Source organism: Crocuta crocuta, unplaced genomic scaffold, assembly GCF_008692635.1.
Source record: "Crocuta crocuta isolate KB4526 unplaced genomic scaffold, BGI_CrCroc_1.0 scaffold466, whole genome shotgun sequence".
NCBI lineage: Eukaryota > Metazoa > Chordata > Mammalia > Carnivora > Hyaenidae > Crocuta > Crocuta crocuta.
Window position 1 is genome coordinate 1776947 of NW_027529672.1, and position 25529 is coordinate 1802475.

Genomic DNA, 25529 nt, shown 5'->3' on the forward strand with positions numbered 1-25529 from the left:
GTCTCTCTTTTAAAGTCTTGTTTTCCCTCCCTGACAGCTCTGCTGGGGGCTGGGGTGGCTCCGGGCAGAGGGGATGGGGGGGATGCACAGGCTCAGACAACCTGCGGGCTGAGGACCGACAGCAGTTTCTGGCTTCACGTCGAGCAGGCAGCAGGCTCCCTGCTTTCAGAGGCAGAGCTGCTGCTCTGAAGTGGACCCTTGGGGCTGGGTCTGTGTGATCTTCCATGCGGCCCTGGCCGGGCTCTAGGGACCCGCAGGGGAACCAGACGTGACTGTTCCCTCTGGGGGCTTTAAAACCAGGAACACGAAGGGAGTTAGTTTTCATCAGGGCCAGGTTAAATCAGAACGTCTCCAAGTTCTGCTCGGGCTGGACCAGTGCTGACATTCTGCACACTCTGGCTCGGTGAGAAGAGATGAGAAGGGAAAGTGAACCTGCTGAGGAAAAGCTAACACACAGGCTTGCTTTCTGTGCTCGGGGCAGGCATCACTAATCGAGCTCAGCACGTTTAGCCTGCAGTCCCTGAGAGCACACTGCCTGGGGGCCACCCGGCAAGGCTAGGGCCACCTGCTTGCCGCGTGGGGCCCAATCCCCTCTCAAAACCGTAAAGGAAGGCGAAGGTCCATGTTTCTCACAATACACAAACACACTGTCAGCGTAAGAGGGGGCAGGGAGGCTCCAGGGGAAGCAAGCAAAGGCCCACCCAGGATGAGACCCCGGCGTGCCGGCCCCTCCCAGCCTGGGACCCGCTGCACTCCGTGGCAGGTGCCCTGGTTTGCATTTACGCCCCTCACTGCGGAGACCCCAGCTGCGCCTGGCACGGGCCACTGACCACCTGGGACCCCGGCTGCCTGTGCTGAGCAGAGCCCCCTCCCAAGGAGACTTTGCTGATGCCCATCCCCCCCAGCTCCCAAGGCGGGGAATACACCTCCCCCCCCCCGGAAATGGGCCGGGCCTCATACTTTGCTCTGAACATCCAGTGGCAGAAGTGATGTGGCATCACCTCCACAGTCACACTGGAATGTGCGCCCCCTGGTGGTGTGAGGCACCTGGGGGGAAGGGCAGCTGAGCCCAAGGCCCTGCTGATGGGGGTGGGGATGGGGGCGGCGTGTCCCGCAGCACTGAGCTCAGCGCTGTCTACCAGGCCATCTGCGAGGCAGCAAGAGCAGACCAGCTCGCTCAGGAAGGCAAGGCCGGGGGGTGGGGATCAGAGCCCATGGCGTGCCTGTGACCCCTCAGAGATGGCATGCAGGGCACCCATGCCGATGCTGCAGAAACCCCTGGAAGCTTGTCTCTAGGTCTCACCAAGAAGGATCAAGTCCTGGTTCTTTTTTTTTTTTTTTTTTTTTTTTTTTTTTTTTTTTTNCCCAGGTCCTGGTTCTTTTAAAACCCAGAAGCGAGAGGCCCCCAGGGGGCTGAGCCTGCACGGGTGGGCACCCCCAAGCACGGCTGAGGCTGGGAACAGCCCAGCCATGGGATTCAGTCACGGGCGTCCTTGTGTGGGGGCCTGGCCGCAGGAGGCTGAGACCACATTCCTGTCTTTCAACTTTCCGGATGAGCCCCCAGCTCTCGGCCTTGTCCCTCGGAACACCCTAGAACTCCTATCTGATGCTAAGCCTTAGGGCTGGGGCCCCAGGAGCCCTGTGTCAGAGGTTGCTCTCCCCGTCTGGAAGGGAGCAGTTCAACCCTTCCCTCAACCGGCACCAGGACCCAGGAAGGCGACAGTGTCTACACGGCGCCTGATGGGTGAGCGGTGGCCTGCGGGCAGAGCACAGCCCACACAACCCGGTCACCGCCAAGGGCCACCAAGGACCTGGGCTGGCAGAAAATTATTCCACTTGACCCAGACAGAGGGTGAGCCCCAGGCCAGGCGCTGGAAAGACAGCAGGGGTAAAGAACAAGACAGAAAAGCCTGGCTCAGATCCAGCGCAGGGGAAGAGAAAGGAGGGAAGGGCTTTCCAAGCGAAGAAAGCGGCAGCGGCCACGCCATCCCCGTGGGGCCCCTCGGCCACTGCCCCAGACACCGCGCACGCAGCCCATGCTCTCGTTGCCCCGGGAGCACTAGCGCGTCGGGAGGCACTGGGTCGCCCAAGGCCATGTCTCCCCGAGCTCTGGACACTGCATTGCAGCCGGTGACGGGTGGAGGCCCAAGTGCTCGCTCAGGAAGGCTGTGCGGAAAAAACACAAGTGTGGAAAACCTGGCCTCACCAGGCCCTCCGAGCACCCAGGGGCCGGGCGCTGGGGGTGACGCACAAGAAGGGGACTCCCCAGAGGGCTGGCCGTGCCCCAGGGGGGCGCCTGGTTTTAAGCCACTCCTCGGCTCTGATTTTAGTGTTCTCTGCTGGAGGCTCAGATGGCCACAGGATAAGCAGATTAGCTTCTTAAATAAAACATGGATCTTAATGAGTCACGGCCCTCCCAGGGAGGTGCCTTCAGGCCACCTCCTTTTGTAGCTCAGGTAACAGGTGGACAGAAAGCCGGCCAAGTGGGCGGCTCACGGGCTCCCACGAGCCACGGCCCCCTCCCCACCCAAGGCTTGCCGGGCGCCCGCAGCGAGCCCAGTGCGCGCGCGCTCCTGCCTGTGCCGACTTCTGGAAGAGAAGCAGGTGTCCTGCCTGCGGGAACCACACCATCCAGGTAAAAACGAAACGAAACAAAATGTAGAACTTCTGTACCTCCGGAAAGACAAGCATTTGTTGTCGCTTTAACTGGTTCCTGAGAGCAGCCCAGGGAAACTGTCCCAGCCGCCTGAACTGTACAGTGTCCACACCACACCGGGGACCTTGAACAGAGAAAAGGGACAGCAGCTTTTCCTTTTTCCCACAGAGCTTAATAACAAAACCGAGAGCCATTTGTCGCTTGCGTGAAATCATCCCTGTGGACACTCACACATGCAGACGCGCCCGGCGAGCATTCCAGAGTGGCTCCGGGCTTTGGGGGTGTTAGCCCTGTTGCCAGGGAGCCCTGTGTTTCTGGTGAGTCCCTTTGCCCTGAAGGAGGTCCTGAAATATGAGGGATGAACCTCGCCCAGCTCGGGGCCGCAGGGACGAGACAGAAAGCCGAGCGTGCGGCTGCGGGACACATTTCCACAGCCGAGGATGGGCTGGAGGGGGGTAACCTGGGTCCAAGGGCAGCAGGCATTGGGCTTGGGACCAGCCGACCCCCAGGACCCACTGGCTTCCCATCTGAGTGAGGTCACCATTCACCTTCCTGTTTCCCAGCATGCCTTGGGCCCGGGGCCGACCAGCCTGGGAACAGGGGATGCCAGCAGCCGAGGGGAGAAGGTGGGCCGGCAGGTCCCGCTTCCAGGGCAGCCGTGGCTACTTGCCAGTGATCCAGCCACCAAATCAAGCGTCCTCATCACCTGCGGGTTCTCACAGCAGGGACAGACGCTCCCCTGTGGGGTCGCTCTGGAGTCTGGGGCCCAAGAAATGGGATCTCAGGGTGGTGTCATCCAACATGATCGAGGCGCCAGAAGAAGCAAACCCCCCTCCCTCCGGGGTGCCCTCCAGGCTGGGACCTCGCCCAAGGCCCACCCAAGTCCCTCCGGCCTGCCGGCTCCCCCTCGAGCCTTCAGAACCATGGGGACTGAAAAGAACTATCCAGACCAAGTCAGAGGACACCACAGAACGTGGAGCCAAGTGAGTGGCGTGCTCCCATCCCCCAAGCGCTCCCAGGGTCACAAGGTCATTCCTCAAAGTGCCCTGAGACCCAACATACACCCATGGGCCTGGCTGATAAGAAACCTGGCCCTACAAATGCCAGCTTGGCTCTTGAACTCTGCCCCTAAAAGCATGAACCCCTGGACCCCAAGGCCGATGCTTTCCAAGGCCATGCTTATAGGAAGCAGCGTGGCGGTGGCGGGTGGCCAGGCGGGGCCCTGGGGTCCTGACTTGCAGGCTGGAAGGAGGAAGTATTTCCCCGAGGCCTCGGGGAGGGGATGAGCTCAGAGGAGTGAGCCATGACTAGCGGTGGTGCTGGGATAGGGGTAGGTGGGCCAGGACGTGGTTCAGTCCCTTCTAAACAGTAACCGGAGAAACTGTGAAGCCATCAGGCCTCCCGGAAAGAGGACAGAGGTAAGAAAAGCACGTATTCGCCACCCAGAGCTTCCCACACCACGTATTTTTCCTAGAAAATACTCTGAGTGTGTAGGGTATTTACCAGTTGCCATATGTCTGCTTCCCTGGGCTCCCGATTAGCCGGGGGTGGGGGTGGGGGTGGAAGAAACATGCTCCACAGCCTTTGGCAGAAGCTCGGGGCGACGCAGCGAGGCCTGGAGTGGCTCCGAAGTGCAGCCCCCCCAAGGAAACCTCCTGGCTCCCTGCCCCCCCCTCCCCCCCCCGTCACCAGGCTGCGGCGCGTTCATCACTTAGCGCGTAAACGGTGCCGGACGCCACGGCAGCCACGTGGGAACCGTCCTCATGAGCGTGTGGCCGACACACCGCCAAGGTCACGGCCTCTGTAGGGATTGCGCTTTGCCACCGTGAGCGCCGCGTCCCACACGGGAGAGCAGCTGCTGGGGTTCGGCAGGAACCCCAAAGGCGCAAGCAAGCACTCTNAACGTGCGCTCCCTCTGGCCCCAGCCATGGCCGTGGAGGGATGGGGCTGTCCCTCTAGGACTTCCAGAAAGGCCCTACCTGCCCACGGTGTGGGGGCCCCCGCAGAGGCCACAGGGGTGTTTCATCAGGGTATTTCTCAAGTTCTAAAAAATGTGCCCATGGCAACAACAGAAGGGGCTGTTTGAGAAAAATAAAATGAAACGAAGATGAGGAAAGCAGGGGCAGCTGCTAGAAGACTCTGGCGGGGGCGGGCTTTGCACACGCGCCTCCCGGCCTGTGCGCTGCTCTGTGTTCCTGGCTCACGCAGGGCTGACGGGACTCCGTGGACAACCCGCCACCACAGGGCCTCGCCTGCCCCGACCTCTCTCCGCTGGGGGCACTCGGAGGGTCCTCGCACCCAGCAGGGGGCTGTGGCAGAGTCTGGGGGACACAGGGGCACAGGGAGGCCAGGGAAGCCCTTGGAGGGGTGGGTCCCGACCAGGCTGAGGACAGTCCTCCCCACTCTCTCTGGGGCCTGGAGGGGCCTTTCCTTCCAAAGCACAGAGAGAAGCAAGGCAGGTGCTCAGGTGACCTGCAAGCCCGGAGCAGCCGTGAACGACCCTGCCCTACTGGCCTGCCTCACCAAGGTCCGCGGGCGGCCGCGCGTGCCTGGCCCCCTGGCCGTTCCCGGTCACATCAGCGCTGGGTCCTCCGCTGGAAGGAGATGGACCGACTCCTTCGCTGCCCGAGGAACAGCGCTTCCCTCCTGAACGGCCCTGGAAGAGCCCACAGACCCAGGCTTACTCTTAGGACCATACTGCCCAGGCCCGGTGCCCTTAAAAACAAAATAGCGCCCTGTTTCTTGGTTACGACGGCCACCAAGGCCAGGATGGGAGACAGAAGAAGCCCAAGGCTTTCGGCTAACTCAGGTTTTTCACGTGTCCCTAAAACCAAAAAGGGAAGGGATTCTGAAGACCCTTTAAGAGGCGCGCTATCCGGGGGGCCAGCGGCCAAGTGCGCTGCCCGGGGGCCCCAGAGCGGCCAGGAAGCTGATTTTCCCAAGCGCGACAGCTGGTGCGATGTCCCCTCCCCACTCTTCTCCTCTGTAACTTTTTTTCTTAAAATGTAATGACTTCTGAAGTGTTCCAGGCTCACAGCCCAGTTCGCAGGAAAACACTAGAACCCATCACAGAGTCATATTCATTCCGGCAGATGAAAAGCATCTAATAGAAAAGTCCCCAGGGGGGAAGTTGGTCAGGTTGAGAGGTCAGCCGTGAGCCCTGCAGATGGAGGGGGGTGGCTGGGCGCACGCTGTGTGGCCAGGGACAGTGTTCACCTCTCCAGGCACAGCCCCCCCCCCGGCTGAGGAAAATCCCTACTTCCCCTCGGCCCTGGCGATGTCCCCCTGAAGGGCTGGCCCGAGGAAGGGGTGGGCACCCTGGAGAGGGAGCCAGCCGTCAGCTGCAGAGGCAGCCCACCCAGACCCCAAACCTGCACGTGAGTGAGTTTAGCAATCGCGCCTGGAGGAGGTCCGGTGAAAACTGTAACGGACGCATCATAAAAATGAGAAGGCAGCACGCGGGAGGTGGCGGTCACAAGCCAGGCAGGCCCTGAACACCGAGGGGCAGGCTGGGCCACAGCGGGGGGTAACACAGGGAGGCAGACTGCAGATGTAGCTGCTGCAGGTTCTTTAGACAGTGGTCAAGGGCAGGGGAGGCCTTGGGATGGCGTGGAGGACACTTCTGAGCGGCGGGGCTCAGAGGTTCCCTCTTGGGTGTGATGGGGATTTTTAAGGGATCTCATCTCCCTCTTTACTGGGGTTACTAGGTAGCTGGGAGTGAAATTCCCGCCTGTGGTCGTGCCCGAGACTGCAGGGAGAGCTCTCCGTTCTGGCCTCGTCACCCAGCTTCGTGCTTTCTTCTGTTTATTTCGCCACCTGCTCAATTCTTCCCTTGTGCGCGAGAGCCGTTCCCCATTGCCAGGCTTGAATCCTCTTGGAACCAAAGGACGTTTAAGACTCCACTGAAGCACACAGAAGAACGAAATTCCTTGGCTCTCCCAAAAGGCAGCACTGCACAGAGGAAAGGGACTTGGCTCTGGGGCACGGCAGCCGGGGTCCTGTGTAGCATGCGGGGCACCAGCTGGGGACAGGAAGGTACGCAGAAGGCGCCCAGGGAGCCTATGTGTACCCAGCTTGGCCATGAGCGAAGCCTGGGCCAGCACATGGTGTGACATGGTCCTCAGGTCTCTGGGGACGAGTGGAGCCCATCACCCTCATGTCAATATTTGAGGAAATGAGCCTCAGAGCACCCACCGTGGGCCTCCTCTGGGAATCAGCCGCCTGCCCCTGCTCTTGCTCACAGACCTCCGCTTCCAGCCGGGGCTGGTTTCTCCTTCCCTGCTTTGTGCTACTTGATTGTCACACTGGGCTCGGTGGTTCGTCATGGTGCAGATACCAGTCACAGGCTTGGCGTCAGATGGGCTGGTTTCAAGTCCCAGCCCCGCGGTGTGACCTGGGCCAAAGTACTAACTCTCTGTAAGCCTCCAGATCAGTCATCTTCACAGGGAATCACCCAGAGTATTCTCAGGACTTCAGAAGGGACCAACCTCGTCGACTGTTCTAGAATGGTGACCATCCCACTCTTTACTGGGCTGACTCACCCCCTACTCTGCCCTGTGGAGAGCGATGCTTTCATGCGGTCAGTGTTGGGAGCACTCACTCCCCCAGCGGCCCCACCATGGCCTTCACTACCGGCGACGGGGACCCCCGAAGTCAGAGTTCCTGCCCAGAGCCCTCGTCTCTTCGTCCAAACTCGGCACACCAGGATTCTCCCTCCCGCAGCGATCTTGTTTAAACAGCAAGTTGTTCTGCTCACATCTGGCAAAACCTTCCTGGGATCAATTCTCAACCGCTCTCAGGAGAACATGTCCCCAGAGCCGCCCACCTTCTCAACGGGGATGGGCGTTTACAGGTTTGATTTTATGCTCTCCTAACAATTTGGCAAAAAAGTTGTTTTATTCATACGCTGCGTACCGCTCGCTAATCTGGCTAAATTTAACTGCAGTGTACCTTCCTGTTCCTTGAGCAGTGGAGGTGGTAAGTACAAGTGAACAGACTGTTTTTTCCCTTTACATGAAAAACAACCAGAAAAGTTCTTTGTGTAAGGCAGCCTCAGAGTGGGGAAAACACCCAACAGCAGCATGGTTAATTACATGAAGGCTCTATCGCGCGCCAACACAGGCTAATCAGTTACGGGCTCTTTCATAAATCTAAAAAACAAAACCAAAACCCCAAGCTCCTATGTACCAGCACGGTTCCTGTGAAAGGAGCTTTAGAATTCTTGACTCTTAGGATCTTAGGGGAAAGAAGTTGGCTCCAGATGCCTGAAAATCTTCTAATATGTGTTGTTTTTCTCTTTTTTAAAAAAAATGTCGATCATCTTTCGAAGATTAGTTACCAAACGCAGTGCATCTAGTGTGTGGCTTCCCCACCGCCCTGGCCCTGGGCCGCCTCATGTAGCTCTGCTCCCCTGAAAGCAAATGCCAACAGAACTGAACAGCTAGACGACCACATGCGGTAGAATGGAGGCGGCTGGACCCCAACCTCACACTCCCCTGCAAACCTGAACTCCAAATGGTTCAAACACCGAGATGTAAGAGCTGATGCTGTCCAACTCTTAGAGAAAGAAAATACAGGCATAAATCTTCATGACCTTGGGTTAGGTCACCAAAGCACAAGGCGAACAAAGGAAACAAACTGGACTTCATCAAAATGGAAACCAGTTGTGTCTCAAGGTCAACATCAAGAATGTGAAGACAGCCATAGAACGGAAGAAAATATTTGCAAGGCACAAGTCTGACACCACGAGCCAGTGAGGACTTCCCGTTTGCTTCCTGGGCCCCAGGTCCACGGAAAACCCACGTCAAGCACAGAGGTCAGTGAAACCAAATGGAACCTGGAGAGACCCAGGGTAGAGCAGAGATCGCATAGGAGGCCAAAATAGCAAACCGATACATGAAAAGATGTTCAACATCACTAATCATCGGGGAAATGCAACTCAAAATCACAAGGTATCAATTCACACCTGTTAGAACGGCTACCAACGACGAGGCAAGAGACAGCAGGTGCCGGGGAGGAGGTGGTAAAAAGGGAACCATGTTCACCCTTATTGGGAATGTAAATTGGTCCAATCACCGTGGAAACCAGTATGGACGTCCTTCAAAAAATGAAAACCAGATTATATGATCCAGCCATTCCACTTTGGGGTCTACACGCAGAGGATACGAACACAGAATTTTCAACATCTGCACATACAGAAGTGTATCAAAGTAATGCAGTACACCTTGAACTTACACAATACGACACGGCAAATACATGCAGTTAAAAAACAAAAGGTCATATGAGAAAGTAGATGGTGGGGCGCCCGGGTGGCTCCGTCAGTTGAGTGCCCAACTTATGATTTCGGCTCACGTCATGATCTCACGGATTCGTGAGTTCAAGCACTACATTGGGCTCTGTGCTGACAGTGTGGATGGAGCCTGCTGGAGATTCTCCCCGTCTCTGCCCCTCAACCTGCTCGCATTCTGTCTCTTTCTAAATAAATAAACTTTAAGGGGGGAAAAAAAAGTAGCATGGTGAAGGGCTCAGTCAGCTTCCCCTTTTCTTGGGCAGATAACTGTACCGATCGATGCTCACCCCGACTGTGGGTTTGGCTCAGCCACTTGTGTCCATAACTCTGCAAATCTTCCAGGAAAATTTGGCTGCGTGGTTGGGACTGCTGCCTCTTTTAAAGATCTGAGAGGCAGTCATCCCTGGAGGAGTCTGAAGATAGGAAGAGACACTGAAACACAGAACTATTCTTTGGAAGCTAAAACGGAGTCCGCCAGCTTATGCCTCGAAGGCAGGGTCCACGAGGATGGAGGCGGCCTCACGCTTTCTTTCTAAAACAGGAAGACAGAATGGCCATCTAGAGATAAGGCTGCGCCAACTTGTGCGGGCAACTTCAGGCCCGCTCAGGTCACACCAGAGAGGGTCTGGTGACAGGAGCTCAGGCACAGGTGGCCAGTGTCCCAGGGTGGTCTAGGCTCCACCTCCTCCCCTGAGAACGCGGGTCAGTTCCTTTAGACTAACTTGGAGGAAAGCACAGCAAAGATGAACCTCATTTAGCCCCCTCTCTGTGCCCCACACGTTAGCTGGAAACCCTATGGCAACCTTGTACCCCTCTCCAAGGCGGCCAGGAGCCCACGTTACCCAAAGGAGTGGGGACTTCCTGGGCAGAGGGCAGAGGACTGGAGTTCAACCCCATGTTCCCAGGCCATGCTCCTTCTATGGTCACCGACACACACCTGTGCAGACGGGGGGCTGAGCTATCAATGCAGGCTTAGCTGTACAAGAATGGAGTTCACAGAAATTCCCAGACACCTAGTTTTGTGAAAGGCCCGTTAAGCTCTAATAGGACTCAAGCCTGGGCTCTGAGCCCCCAGCACCCCTCAGCCCAGAGTACCGCCTCCAGCCTCAGAAGTGACCAAGACATGATGACGAGAAAGGCACCACTTCCAAAGCAGGCCCAGCCTCTGGCCAAGGCCGTGCAGGTTTGAGGACCTCAACGCTTGAGTTCCTTCTTCCTACGCTCGCTGCATTCGCACATGCTCACAAAGCAGGTTCAATTCCTACCCTAGTGTGACAGACGTGGAGGTAGGAACAGAGAACTCCATACACTTACCGAAAGACACACACAGCAGGCTATAAACTTCCAAGCCATGTGTTCAATCACCTTGTTGCGTTCTTAGGCTGAAGACCTATTCCCCAGGGGTGCATGGGTTTTCTAGGAGCCCAATAAGAACTGAGAAATTCAGGGCCGCCTATGTGGTTCAGTCGGTTAAGCATCTGACTTTGGACTGATGATCTCGCAGTTCATGGGTTCGAGCCCTGCGTCAGGCTCTGTGCTAACAGCTCAAAGCCTGGAGCCTGCTTCAGATTCTGTGTCTCCCTCTCTCTCTGCCCTTCTCCTGCTCACACTCGGTCTCTCTCTCTCTCAAAAAAAAACTTAAAAAAAAAAAAAAGAGAAATTTAGACCCTGTCCAGTAAGGCCAGCTACAAGAATAAAGGGTGATACGGGGCGCCTGGGTGGCTTAGCCGGTTGGGCGTCCGACTTACGCTTAGGTCATGATCTCGCGGTTCGTGGGTTCGAGCCCCGCGTCGGGCTCTGTGCTGACTGCCGGCTCAGATCCTGGAGCCTGTTTCAGTCTGTGACTCCCTTTCTCTCTGACCCTCCCCTGCTCACGCTGTCTTTCTCTCTCTCTCCTAGAAATAAATAAAAATCTTAAAAAAAAAAAAAAAAAGAATAAAGGGTGATACCAAGTTCAGGTTCTGAGGTTAGTCCGATAAGGAGAAAACGACCAATGTCCAAATTCTTCTGGGTGCTGACAGGTAAGAGACCGTCATTCCCACTCTGGGCAAACAGTCAGTGGTGATGACTGGGAATGAGCCATCAGTCCAGTGAGCTCCAACAGGGACGGGAATCGTGGGGCTCCCAGGAGGGAACAGCTGCATCTAGGCCTTGAATGCAGAGGCCAGGAGCAGGTGACCACGGAGGGAGGGGGAATCCTGAATTTGGAGAACAATGAACTGAAGAGCCACACTGGATTCCAAACATGTGCTCAGGGGCCAGCCTGAAAGATGGACAAAAGTTGCCACTTTTATGGGCACAGAACAGTTTTGGGTGCTCTCCCCGCTTGGAAAGGCTGAGCCGTCGGCACCCCTCACGTACATGGCTCCTTCTCGAGCTTGATTTATAAGGGAGGCAACTGTAGAAAACAGGGTCCTGGCCAGACAGAGAGACGACAACTGGCTGAGGGACCTCGCGCAAGTCCCCTTCCTGCCGGGAACTTCTTGACCGCTGAGGTACACATCACTGGGCAAGAAAACAAGCCCCGGAGATGCCCCAGGGGGTCACAAAGCACCAGCCAGGAGTCTAAGCGCCTTGCAGGCTGTGACTCGGCACTCGATCTCCGCTCCTTCATTCTGGTTCGGATCACGTGCTCTCCCTCGACCTCCCCGCAAGGCCTGCAACTGATGGCTGTCCCAGGTTGTGCTCAGCCCTCAGGCCCCCCCTCCTCCAGCACACCCAGCGTCCTTTGCTGGTGCTCCCAACCCCATCGGGCTCCCAGNTTGATGGCTGTCCCAGGTTGTGCTCAGCCCTCAGGCCCCCCCTCCAGCACACCCAGCGTCCTTTGCTGGTGCTCCCAACCCCATCGGGCTCCCAGAAGGCCCCCGCACGGCCCCCCTCGTCTCCGTGGCACACGCCCCATTCCTGACAGTACCCCAGGCTGCAGAGCATCTGAGGACCAGCCCTGGGTCTTACGCGATTGTGACCATCCAAACATCTGGCTTGGGGCCCAGCACACAGCAGGGGCATGGTCAGTGCTGAAGAATCGTGACCAAGCGCAAAGCTCACGGCCTGCCTCACCTGGTCCGTGGTCTGCGTTCAGGAGCGCAAGGGTCTCCCGGCTTCCCTCACACAGCTCCCTCGTCAAACGGCAAGGTCTTGCCAAAGTACTGCTGTTCGGCAGAAGGGCTGGTGTCATCCGGCTGTCCTGCAGGGCCAGCTCAGGGTCACGGCCCCCAGGTCCCCATCCCACCCCTCCCAGGCTGGCTCTGCTCTGGGGGACGGAATGATGTGAACCGCTGGCGCTGAATGCCTCTGGGGCCTCATGGTGACCTCCCTCCAGCCTGATGGCTTGAGACTCACTCATCGCCCTCAAGACCAGGGAATCGCCTCTCTGCCCACCTGTCAGCCAGACCCTCACATGCCGAGGGTCCCTCCATGGAAGCCAACGGCAGGGCATGGGCCCAGTCCTCTGATTCTGTTGAGCTGGGGTTTTCTCCGGGGGGAGGGGACCGGGGACTTCCTACCCGAGAGGCCAGGTGCACACACCAACACTGCCACACGCGTGACCAGCTCTGATGGCCGAGTGTGGTGACAACCACCCATCTCCCCAGAGCCCCAGTGTAAACGGACCTTGGATGCGTCCCGAAAGGTCCTTCGGGCAGTGGCCCCCGCTACTGGATGAGGGTCACAACGCTTAATGAACCCAGCTGCCAGCAGAAAAACGCCTGGAAGGAAACAGACAAGCCCCGCGTTTCTCATCTGCCACCCCGAGCGCTGGGTGAGCCCTGGGCGAGCCGTCCGCAGGCTGTGTGCTCTGCTGTATTTGGGGAAGACAGATTCCGAAGATAGCTGCGGTGCCGCTGCACGGTCACAGAATCCACACCACGTGATGCGGGGGAGGGGCCCCGCTGGGTGGCAGCCACCGCCGGAAGGTTCCGCCACTTGTGCTACAGTCGGCCAGGTCAGTGCATGAGTGACAGCAGAGGCACCAGGTGCCGACGCTCATGCAGGTCGGATGTGCAGGACCCCTAATCCCAGGTCACGTGGGGCTGGCGGGCTGCACAGGGGTCCCTCCTCATGTGGCCACCCCGAACCTGCCACGGACTAGCAAGCAGCCTGTCATTTACACCAACAAAGCCGGCCCCGAAGAAGCAGGCAGTTCACGGACTAAGAAAAGCAAGTAGGTGTTACGTGGGCCAGAGTCCAGAAAAAGACAAGCAGGCACTTACGACCCGACGACAACCCACGGGAAACCCACAGAGTCCCTCTCCAAAGAGGCCGAAGCCAGTCCCCTTCCTGGGCCTTCCCAGCCCCTCAGATCACAGGGGAACCTTTGGAGTTCGGTGAAGACCAAAAGGAAGATCTACTCCTACCGGCCGTGTCACAAGCAACCACGGCGGCCAGAGCTGGACTTGAAAATGGCCGTGGCCCAGCCTGGGAGGCAATTGGGGGCTGCCCCGCGGGAGCGCCGGGGTTCCAGACTCGAGGTCTGGGCTGCTTCCCTTCAACATAAACGGTCCCCTCGCAGGGGCCAAAGTGGCCACCAGGAGCTCGACCGTGGGTTCCAACGGATCCAAACCTGGCTGTCGGGTCTGTGAAGCCTGCCCCCCAAATGCCCCTTCTGCAGGCTGAGAGCTCCTTCCCCCGGGTCCCCGGCACACGGCTCTCAGGGGAGGGCTGTCAAGACACAATGCCATGTACGAGAAGGGATGCGGAGGAAAACGGCTGCTATGGGCTAGATCATCTGACAGAGAAATTTATTTGCTGGCAGACTTCCTTGGCACTGGCTTGCTGCCACGCAAATGAAACAAAAATCAATATCCTTTGGTCTGCAAAGCACTGCGTTAACAGTCAGACTCCAAACAACTTAAATAATATCCCTTACCCCAGACCCAAATAACGGGGCATGTTTTCGTGAAAAGGCGGTACAAAACAAACAGGGATGGGGAGGGGGGGGAGAAGGAGAAAATAAGGCAATTTTACAGGTCCTTCAGCAAAACCTTTCCAGGACTTCAATGAGGAGATAATCTTTCTGTGATTATGACCAAACCCTCCCGTTGCTTAGCAACACATAATTAAGGAATATGTTTTCAGATCCGCTTTGCAAGCCCGGCCATTATCAGATGAAATTACTGGAGCAACAAATGTCATCGCCATGCAAATTAGTTGGTTGCAAAGAAAGAATGTTTGGGAAGGAGGAGGTGCACACACTTTCCGTGTGTGCTTCTGACTTCTCTCCCGTTGCACATTGATTAGGAAAAAAAAAAAAAAAAAGTCCAATACAATGCATGATCAAACTTAAAAAAAAATGCACACGAGACAAAACCAGAATCTACGGTGCGAGGGAACAAAAAAATCCAACCGCTCAGTCTCCTTTCGGAAAGGAGAGAAACTGCCAGCAGGTGGATCCGCAAAGCCAAGTAGCCATTTCAGCCCCCTGGTAGCCACTGGGTCCCCAGCTCTACATACACACGATAGACGAATTACCTCAGGCTTTAAAGATCAGGCTCCCAGAGCTCTTGAAGGGGTTATTTTCAAAAAGGTACATCTTATTTTCATGCAAGTCCCTCCATCCTAGCTTTCTAGTTTTGTAGGGAAAAAAAATTCATTTAAAAGGGGCTTACTTTTCTAAACTGGGGAGGCAAGAAGGAAAAAAGGAAGAAAACGATGTACAGCCTGAATCAGCAGCAGAGATTTTACAGTTCAAAGTAAAGTGTTGTTCAGAGGATGTCCATCTGGAATTCTACCCACAATACCTGAGGAAACACATGCAATAAATTATACTTGTCTCATGCTTTGAAGAGCACCACCTAGGATGGTTCTCTCTTTGCTCAACTTGAAAATATATTGTTCCCTACAAGCAAACAGAATTCCCAACCAACTGTATTCCAATGAGACGAAGTCTGTTTTGGATACAGGGAGTTCTAAGGGATTTTGTCATCTCGCATTAGCACACAAGCCTGGAAGCACATCCGAGTTTAGCTCTATGGTGGTTAGCCCTACCTCGGACGCGGAGTAGAGACCGTGAGGGGAGCGTTTCCGCGCTAGAACGCACTTCTAACGGCAAATGAATGATCAACAATTTATAGGAGGCACTGGATAAACACCCCTGCCTTCTCCAAAGCCACCGATGGCAAACTAGAGAAAATGTCACACACGCCCCCCAACAACAAGCCAATGAGTTCATTCTGTCCTGAATGATGTGTGGGTTTCTCCCAGATACTCTGTTGCGGGTCATAGCCATGAAGGCAAATTCCCAAATCAAGTTGAGCGCGACTAGAAAAACGGGAGGGCGGGGTCAGCCTGAACCTGTTTCAGCCAAGAGAAGCTGTGTCAACGGGCTAGCTGGCTGTGGCGCCTTGTCCCGGAGTGTGCACGGCCATCAGGGCGCAGGGAGTGGTCTCCCCAGGGGTGGCAAGGGGGCAAGAGAACGTGAGGACCCACCGTCCTGTGCTCAGCCCCCGCCCACACCATCCCCTCACCGTCGGGGGGGGAGGGGAAAGGAGGGTCATTACTTGGTTCTGGAGCAAGCATGGTGGACACGATGATGGGGGCCCCCGTCCGCCGGGCCACCTTCTGGTAGGGCGAGTGAGGCGTGTGGAGGCTCTGGCCGGCTGGCGGCAGGGCGGACGGCTCCGCGGGGACACCAGGCTTCCGCAAGAGCTGGGGGCTGCCATGGGGGCTGGGCAGGGGGGAAGCGGCCACACTGCGCTCCCTCTTCAGCAGCTCCATGGGCACCGTGAATGCCGTGGAGTAGGCTGTTCTGGGGCCCGGGTGAAGGGGGGTGGCGGGGCCCGGGTAAGTTAAGGCCACCCCGGCCTGTGGGGGACACGTGGGGCCCGGCCGTGCGGTCAGGGCACAGGGGATGGGGGAGCTGTTCCCGGAGCTGGAGGGGAAGTGGGGCGCCCCGGGGGCGGAGTAGGTGGCCGCCGTCTCTAGGAGGTGCTGGGACGGTGCGCTGGACGGGCGGCGGGCCAGGTCTGCTCGGGGGGAGGCCGCCTGCAGGGGACCCACGGGCTGGGGCTGCAAGGCCGAGGCGCCCGGAGAAGACAAGTCCCCATGGAGCTCACTTCGATGGCTGAAGCTGCTGGAGCGCATCCGGGGCAGGGGTCCCGTGCGGCCTTGCCTCCGCAGCTGCATCTCCGCCCGGCAGCCGGCGGCCAGGCGGCCCAGCACGCGGGCCTGGCCCAGGTTGGGCGCCACGCACTTGATGTCCACGTCCTCCATGGTGGCCAGGACGGCCGGAGAGTCAAAGCCCTGCTGCAGCAGAGCCACCACGGTGGCCTCCGCCACCCCCTCGGCCCGCAGGAGGGCCAGGAACTCGGGGAGCGTGCTCCTCCTGCCGCCCGCGCCCTGGAGGGAGGGCAGGTCTGCCTCGCAGTTCTCGTAAACCAGCCTAGACACAGCTTCCCGGGCTGGCCCGTAGCCTCGGTTCAGGGGCCCCGGGGCTACCCCCGGGCCGCCGTCCGACGCCGTGGCTGTGCTGGGGTCCACGACCAGGCAGGTGGGGGCCGCCTGCCTGGCGGGGGTGGAATCCACGGGCCTCTCGCTGACATCGTTGTAGACCTGGCTGGCGGGGTAGGCGGGGGCCTCGGCCGCGTACCTGCCGTCGACCAGCTCCCCCGCACAGCGTGTGGGCGACGGGGCCCGGCTCTGCATCCGCTGCCCCTGAGCCGCCCCTTTCCCCGAGGGATCCCGGTACAGGTGGCCGGCATCCTGCAGGGCGGGGACCCGGCCTTGCACCTGATCCCATGTCAGCCTGCCGCCCGTCACGCCGTAACCTGGCAGCGAGCGGCTGAGTCCCGGGTCCCGCGGGTGGCGAGCCTCCTTGGGCACCCGGGCAGCCGCGTTGCCGTAGTAATCCCGCGGCAGCAGGGCGCCGCGGCCAGACATCAGCGCCTGTCTGCTGTCGTAAAAGGCGAAGTCAGCGACGGGGCTCTTCCTTCCAGCCACCGAGTTGAAGAAGGCTTCCCGGTAGACGAAGGGCTCACCGGCACCCTGTGGCTCGTACCACGGTCCCGCTGCGCCGCCGTCCGCCACGGAGCTGCTCCTCGCTGGGGCCTCGGCCACCTCCCAGGGGCCCTCGTACCACCCGGCAGCATCCCAGCTCTGGGAACGGCCGATGGGGACCTGCCGGCTGGGGACCGGCATTGGGAAGGAGGGAGATGGCGGCGGCCGGTGCAGGGGAGACAGGCGGACTCTATGAATCTTCAGTGACACACATCACAGCGAACCTGCTGCATTCGAACCCTTTCCGGATGGCAGGAAGGACCAACTGGGGGTTTTCTGTTTCAAAGCGCGGCCTAAATTATTAATCCTCCGAAACCTTAGTAGACAAAACACAACACTCACGGTAACTTCGCCTCGCTCCCCAACCGAAGCACCAGAGTCCTGGGGATGAGGCTGTGCCGAGCTTGGTGGCCCCCCCGCCCCCGTCCCGGCGGGGAGCTCACATGGACCTCGGCGCTCTCAGCATGGGGATTAGGAGCTAAATAAAACCCCTAAAGCTTTTGTTCCATGTGACATCTCGTTAGGCTGAGGAGGAGGGCTGAGGGCTCCAGCCAGGCCTCCCGACCCGCGACTGGGAATTATTTTCACACCGAGGCTCTGGCTTANGAAAAGACCGCTTTAATGTCAATTCAATCTTAATCCAACCTGATGAAATGTTAATCCATTGCACACAGCTAAGAACAAATTAAATGTGAACAGGCAGGCAGGATAAAAAGGGGGGGGGAATCTCATGCCCGATTCTAGAACACACGGTGCCCTGAGAGATGGGCTGGGTCTGCAGCCCAATACCCCGCGGATACTGAAATCCGGCTCTGAGATGGCTCCAGGTTACCAGTCCAATGAGTTCTGTTGCTCAAGTCCAAATGCATTCTTTACCTTATTCTCATAAAACATCAATCCCTCCATCCTGCCAGGGATAAACAAACACACAGCTCTGTGTGTAATCTAGAATTTACCATCTTAAGACCGCAGCAGAGGGGCGCCTGGGTGGTTCAGTCGGTTAAGCGACGATTTTAGCTCAGGTCATGATCTCACAGTCTGTTGAGTTCCAGCCCTGCCCCCCCCCCCCCCCCCCCCGCACCCGTACTAGCACTAACAACCTGACTCCTGCCCCTAATACTGACAGCTAGCCAGAACCACCTNCCCCCCCATCAGGCTCTGTGCTGACAGCTCGGAGCCTGGAGCCTGCTTTGGATTCTGTGTCTCCTCCTCTCTCTGCCCCTCCCCCGTTCACACTGTCTCAAAAATAAAGCATTAAAAAAAAAATTTAAGACGGCAACACAGGTCAACTAAGGTCAGACTAAGCTCTGACATTAGGAAGCAAAATTGGGGAGCGTCTGCAACTTGGGTGTGCTGTCCTTCACATCTGTTCAGAGGGAAAGCCTCATTCCAGCAGGCTCGAGGAGTTTCCATATTCCCACGGATTAAGAATTTTACATAGCGCAGACGGACTTCAGGCCCAATAACGCAAAGAAAGACAGTTACTTACTTTAGCTAAAGGAATGCCCCACCGATGAGCATCCAACCATTTCTTGAAAAATAGAGAAGCATCCCAGAGAAGCAACGCAGAAGGAAGCTACAGGTTCCCTCCCCTGACCGCAGGGGTCCCTGACCCAGAACTCACAACAAAGACATAGCGATCACAAAGCCGTGAAGGCGGCGAGCACTTGGAACGAACGTTTACACACGTGAGGATGTGTGTCGGCAGCCGTTAAACCTAACCACGTCTGTGTCAGGCTCGATTTGTACCTTCAGAAAAACACTGGTCCAAAAAGGCGTTTTTGGAATGAGAAATACTGAAAACTTGCCGTGAGAGAGGAAAGGTAGGTATAACTCCGTTGCCAGGACCTGGGGGCCCAGGGTAATTAACGCAAGACCGCTGTCGGGAGCAGCGCTCTGCCCCGTCTCCCTGCGCCCTGACGCGCACATGCCTACTCAACTCTGGGGCCCGCTCAGTTTATCCCAGCGCTGCCCCCCCAACGCTGTGGGCCCCCACAGCCTGCTGAGGCCCTGGGCCACACACTGCCCGGGCGTGAAGCCCAGGACCCCAGTCTGTTACCTGAACACCACGGCCCCCACTTCTGATCCCCGAAATATCAACAAAAACCTCGAGGTGTCTAGAAAAATATGCTGGCCGGAGGAGACCCAAGTCTTCCCCCTCAATCCCCTCCACCTCCTGGGATGCGTGGGGGGGGGTGGGGGGAGGGGCACTGCCAAACGTAGGGTTTCCATGCGTAAGAGCAGCCTGCCGGCGCCCCTTCCTCTGCTGGCACGTCTGCAGCCACGGCCGAAGGGCCTGCCACACGTACCAGCAGCCCGAGGACACGCTCGCCTAGAAGATACGACCAAACGGACGGGAGGGCGGTACGGAGCCCAAAGCCCAGTGGAAACCGCGCTCTCCGGTTACAGCGGATCGCTTCCCGGCCCGGCTGAGCTGGCAAGCGGCGCAGGCCCACCGTGGGCAGGGGTTCGCCGCTCAGAGCCGTGGAGGCTGGGGCCCCTCGCCCGGCACAGGACACGAGCCAGCAGGGGACTCGGGCAGGTCCCATCTCAGCCGGACACAAGCCACGGACCAGATACCCTGGAGAAGCCCCGGGCCACGTCTATCGCGTCGCCTGCCCCTTCCAGTCCTGGGTTTTAGGGCCAACAGGGAGGAAGGGGGGACGGGAGGACTCTGCCCCAATGGTCATCTCTCCCTCCACTGCCAGCCAGAGCCGGGCCGGGCGGGAAGACCAGAGGCGACCAGCAATAGGCCCCTCTGGGTCACGTTCCCCCTACACTTTCCTTCTTACAGGACGGCCACGCTCGTCAATATCTGTCCCAGGCCCCATTCCAGGTGCTCTGGCCACAAGCTATGATGACGTCACATCCCAGAGAGCGGGGATGGAGCTGGGGGCCGCCTCCAGGGGGCCGCAGGGCGCGGGACGCGGGTCAAACTGCAGAGCACACGTCCTGCCTTCCAGAATTCCCCGCGCTGCCCCTGGGTCACCGCCCTGCTGGTGCCCAAAAGAGGAAACCCCTTTAGCACAGACACTCTGTCCTTTTTGCTCAAGGGGTTCCAAACCCCCAAGTACTGACCGGGCCACCTACAAAATTAACCGCTTGAGTATCAGAAAGGAACTCCTGAACTTGGGCCGTTCCAGCCCCTCAACGTGGGGAGCGCTGGGCTGCTGTCCAGGCCCCGCCTCTGTCAGCGGAAGATGGAAACTGCCTGGGGCCCCGGGATCAGTTGGCCCATGTGCCATTTCCTTTCCTTCCCACTTTCATGAAGAAAATGGAACGCTGTGTCTGCTGGCGTGAAGAGGCTCCGCCCGTGGGACAGACACATCCCTGGGGTCCGCCTGCTCGCCCTGCTTACGAATGCCTCCTTTAAGGTTCAAGTCCACCGACTGAAGCAGGACTGTCTAGAAGAATGTGCACCCAGGGGCGCCTGGGTGGCTTAGTCGGTTAGGCGTCCGACTTTCGCTTAGGTCATGATCTCGTGGTTCGTGGGTTCGAGCCCCCCGTCGGGCTNCAACCCCTTCTGCTTGGAAGCCACCCAAACTCACGCGGCCCCGGCTCCACAAGCCGCCAAATATTATGACAGATGTTTTCCTGTGTTAGGTAAGAACACCTGTAACTGGACTCACACTTTCCCAAACGCTCGGGCAGATTTTTCTCCAGCGTGGTGCTGCCTCTCTGAAAGTCTCAGGTTGACTAAATAAAGCAAGATGGGCCCAATTTCCAAGAGAATAAGGAGTCCCACAGACTTAACTCTTCAATCCCTCAAAGAGTGCCGCTAACGAAAATAGTGCCGTGCGAAAAGCCATCTTCTTAAGATTAAGAGACAACCCAAATCCTCCCTGCAGACAAAACAAACCCAAGCCACAGGGGACTTCGAAGAATGACCTGGACGGCAGCCCCGGGGGTTAGACGCAGCACCCTCCCCCAACGCCAATTCTTCGTTTTCCCTGTGTGAGGTGATGCAGATCAGAAGACGCTCAGAGATGGTCTAGAAGGTTCTAGAAGGACAGGGAGGAAGCTCAATCAAAGGGGGGACAAGCAGCCAGCTGGCCCTTGGGCAAATCACCAATAAGCATCTCATGTTACAATCACTACCGTGACCTTGGAAACTGCTGGAAAAGCCAAGCAAAGTACTGCCCTGGGGTCTAAGCCCCACATTCATTCACAAATAAATTCCATATACAACAAGCATCAGGCGGAGTGGCCCAATCTGTCGCCTGGACTCACACGAAGGGCGCTGGGTCTGCCTGCCTGTCCCCGGACAGCTGTGCTGTGTCCCGCCCACCTGGTGGCAATAAATGCTTGCTCCTTCTCAGGAAGCAGCGGGGCCGGGCTCTGGAGCCTTTTTCTGGCCGGCCTTCAGCTCTCCTGGTCCTCCTCCAGCCCGTGGGGCCCCGAGACCCCACAGCAGCTCTGGAAGGGGGGTTGGAAACCGGAGCCCCCCCACAAGACGCTCCCCTGGGCCTGCGGGGTCCCAGGACGGAAACCACAGCGGCGCCCATGCCTCCACCTCCCACGGGCGGCATCTCCTGGGGGCACCGCGGAGGCTACTGGGTTAGGTACCATCTTCCCGCAGAAACGGGGCCAAAGACAGGCTTAGGCCACCATCCTGCTTCCTACTTTCCAACGTGTACGGGCTGTGCTGGTGGTTTGTTTCTGCCAAGTGTTTTAGGATTGATGTTTAAAAACAGCTTCCTGCCTTTAGGAAAGTTTTCTGTCCCTTCTGGTCCCCAAGNTGGTGAGATAGGAAACAGTACACGTAGCAGGGCTGAGGCAGCCTGTATGCACACTTGCGTGCGTGCAGAGAGAACGAGGATGTCCAGACAGCCTTTCAGTCATCGGGGGATCGAAACAGCACTGAACGCCCTCAGAAGAAAACCCCAGACCTGAAAATGGAGCCCTGTAACCAAACACAGCCTTCCAGACGAGCTGCCTTCTAAACAGTCCCAGCACTCATGGAACGCAAGACTTAGCCATTTATTATTTTTTTAAAAATTTTTTTACTGTTTTAATTTATATCTGAGAGAAAGCGAGCAGGGGAGGGGCAGAGAGACACGGAAGCCGAAGCACGCTCCAGGCTGGCACCAGAGGGCCCAACTTGGGGCTCGAACTCTCGAAATGCAACATCATGACCTCAGCCAAAGTCAAACGCTCAAGTGACTGCGCCACCCAGCTGCCCCTAGACTTAGCCATTTTAAATGAAAACAAAGGCTTACACATTACTCAGGACTCAATTTTTTAACTAGCCTATAAAACTTAAAAAAAAAAAAAGTTTATTTGAGGGAGGGGCAGAGAGAGAGAGAGAGAGAGAGAGAGAGAGAGAGGGACTGTCTCAAGCAGGCTGGGCTCGAACCCATGAACTATGAGATCATGAACTGACCTGAAATAAAGAGTCACTTAACTGAGCCACTCAGCTGTCCCTAGATTATGAAACTTCTTAGCAGCTGTATTATGAAAACTAGCTTTGATTCTCTCTTGTGTTGGGGTAAAAAAAAATACATTCCTCGTTTAGGGCACGTTTTTGAAAAAAGCGTGAGCTGGAGCCGTGGGCTGGGATGCAGGCCCGGGCAGGCCACGGGACGACAATCTCCCGGGAAAGGCTGACCTGCACAAGACCTGCCTCAAGCAGGTGCTAGACAAAAACCACTTTCTTCCTCCCTCACTGTAAAAATCTCCAGTAACAACCAAAATCCCACAAAATCTCAGCACCTCAGGTAACCCCCCAAGCCACCTCGACGTTGCCACCCCTCACGCCATCACACTCTGGGCTTTAAGTCACTTCACCTGTACTGTGTTCCCAGCATTCCAGAACCCCTTACTCCTGCCGTTGAGATGCCCCAGTCATTCCCATCCACCAGGGTCCGGCTCAAATAACCCACCTCCAGGAAATCGCCTCAGTTCACTCGCGGTCTCTTTGGCCCCAAGTCCAAAGAAATCGACCCCTGATAAGGTGAGACCACCGCCAGGGCGATCCAGGGAATGCACCGATCGGCTCAGACGGCCCTCGGTTTTCTCACTTGAGGTGACGGAGTCCTGTCCCTCCCACACGTCCCTTCTCCACCACATGCCTGTTTCTTCCAGCACATGGGCTGCGAAGTGAGCAGGTGGGTGTGACTGCAGGGGACGACACGACTCCACGGACAGACACTCCTCGCTCTCAAGGCGCGCACCGTGTGACGGGAAAACTGACCGGCGTCCCCGGGAGGACCTCAGAACCCACGCTCAGTGATCGGCGCTCGCCCGCCAGGGTCCGCGTGCGGCAGGCCCCAAGCCGAGGGTGCAGAGGACCTGCCACCCGCTATGTGACGCTGCTGGCGACACTCTGCAGAAGCTCAGCCGTGCACAGCGTCAGCACGCGGGCCCCGGGGCACTCAGAAGATGGGCTACCAACACCTGCCGATGATGGACCCTGCTTCGAGAATCTGTGTCCCCCATTCCAGGGTGCGAACGGGAAGGACCCTCTTGGCACAGCCCTCTCTCCAATCAGGACACAGGAAACAAGCCCATGGGTGGCCGGGCCGTCCACCCCCGTGAGCAAGTAGCAAAAGAGACAGAGGGCGGAGGCTACCGCGATCAGGTGCACATGGGTTTCCAGAACACACCCTCTCCCGGAACCTCACAGCTCAGCGGGTGGTGCTGAGCCAAGTTCTTGCGTGGCCGCAGAGGGGCCCCTGAGGCCTCCGTGGAGAGAGGCAGCATGTCAGAAACCCTGAGCCCTGCCTGAGCAAGACGCCCATTAACGTCAGGATGCTCAGAAAACCGTGGTTTGGTGAACTGAGGATAGACTGGTCAGAAACAGGAGTCTCCGCTCCCAGCGTTATCACCCGTAGGTTCTGAAAAAGAAGTCACGGCACAAAAGGCTGGCACTGAAGTATATCCTGGGGTTTAGGCTTCGTCACCCCAAATGCATGTAATTACGTGGAGTGGGGTCGGGACCTGCCCAAGCCCAGGGACATCCTCCGAATCCGTGCGGGGCACTGTGTGTGGCTCTCGCTTTGTCACAGCCGGGGCTGCTCACTGGGCCTGGGTCCGTCGGAACCCTGGTCCCTGAGAAGGGTGTACGGGGCCGGAAGGCAGGCAGCCCGTCCTGAAGGTGTGGTGACCGACGGAAAGGCACTCAAAGCCAAGCAGGCCGGGAAGACAAGCTGGGGGGCTCCAGGACACTTAGGAGGTTTGATCATCAACAGGGACACGGACAGGGTGCTGTCTAGACCAAGAGCAAAACTCCACTGGGGGTGAGGGGAGGGGACCAGTACAGCACCAGCCACCGGCCAAAGAGGCCACACCCCCGAAGTACAGCTGGAAAGGAGTGGACCCGACATGCTGCTGTTAGAACACGGGGAGTTCAAGGGAAATCCGCCAGTGGTAGTTAGAGCCCATCCAGCACACGGACACGTTCAGTCCAACCCCGTTCTCGCCGTCGATGTGGTCCGTCTAGGTAAACACCCTCGAGCAGGTGGAATCCACAACAGCACAGGCATTAAGGACACGGACCTCGGAAAGTTGATTCAGAGAGAAGCTGATGTCTGCATCTTACAGACAAGTAGAACAGAGAAAGAAAACATTTAAGCTGATTCCCATCTGCAGAAAGACAGGGCCTGAATGAGTGTGGGCAATTCTATGAACCCAAGCCCTGGTTGACGGGAGACACCCCAGGGGAGGAGCCGATGCCCCGAATTTACCTAAAAACCACACCAGATAAGGGGGGGCTTTACATGAGCACATGGTGGTAGTATGTTCATTTATGCTTGGAGGTTAAAGTCAAGTCTAGTTACTATTGTATATTTACATAGCTAACGTAATTATCGCTAATCACATAATTACTGGAAACGTGCATAATTGCCCGATCCAAACATGTAATTATAATGTATAGCAACATTATAAATCCCCCGTTTAAAGTCCACATTTTGGGGCTATTTAAGGCGATTTATTAGAAACGATTGTGGACTACCTAGAGATGGCCAGCTTCAGCGCTGTTTCTGTAGAAAGTACCGCATATGCTCTTAAAGACCAAAACAGGTAGGGGCACCTGGGTGGTACAGCCAGTTAAGCATCCAACTCTTGATTTTGGCTCAGATCATGGTCTCAGAGTTCGTGAGATCGAGCCCCTCATCGGGCTCTGAGCAGACGCAATGGATCCTGCTTGGGATTCTCCCTTTCTCTCAAAATAAAAACTTTATGAAGACCCAAACAGGTGAAACAAAACAGCAAAGAAATAAAAGATGATATGATTTTGGCCTGAGTCTGTCGACTACCCTCTACACATAAGGAAACACAGGTCATTCTGGCTCTAAGGCTCCTGTGGGTGTGAGCCGGGCAATGAGGGCCACTAGGAGGGAAGATTTCCCCGTCACCCCTGCAGGGAGCTCTTGGCCACCCCAACTCCACCATCACCTCAGCCAGGCCTGGAAAAACCGGAGGCTTGGATACGTTTTGCTTCTCGAACATTCCGGGACCACGAACAAACTTTCTCAGAGGAGATTTGCACTGAGATGTACTCTCACAGCGACACGCTCATCCTATTGAGGAGAGGAGACCACCACTGGGAGAAGGAAGGTTTTCTTCCACCTTATCCCTAGAACATTCTTT

The 25529-nt window shown here is 57.2% G+C and overlaps 1 protein-coding gene across 2 annotated transcripts in view; it reads right to left on the bottom strand.

Moving 5' to 3' along the window:
• CTBP2 (C-terminal binding protein 2) overlaps positions 1-25529 on the bottom strand; it is a 105233-nt gene that overhangs the window by 17093 nt on the left and 62611 nt on the right. The window contains exon 1 of one of the 2 annotated variants that reach the window (XM_077762951.1): positions 15443-17078. The exons of the other annotated variant lie outside the window; for it this stretch is intronic. Coding sequence (XP_077619077.1) covers positions 15443-17078 — 1636 coding nt within the window. Of the gene's footprint in view, positions 1-15442; positions 17079-25529 lie in introns of those variants that run through there. 2 annotated transcript variants of the gene reach the window in all.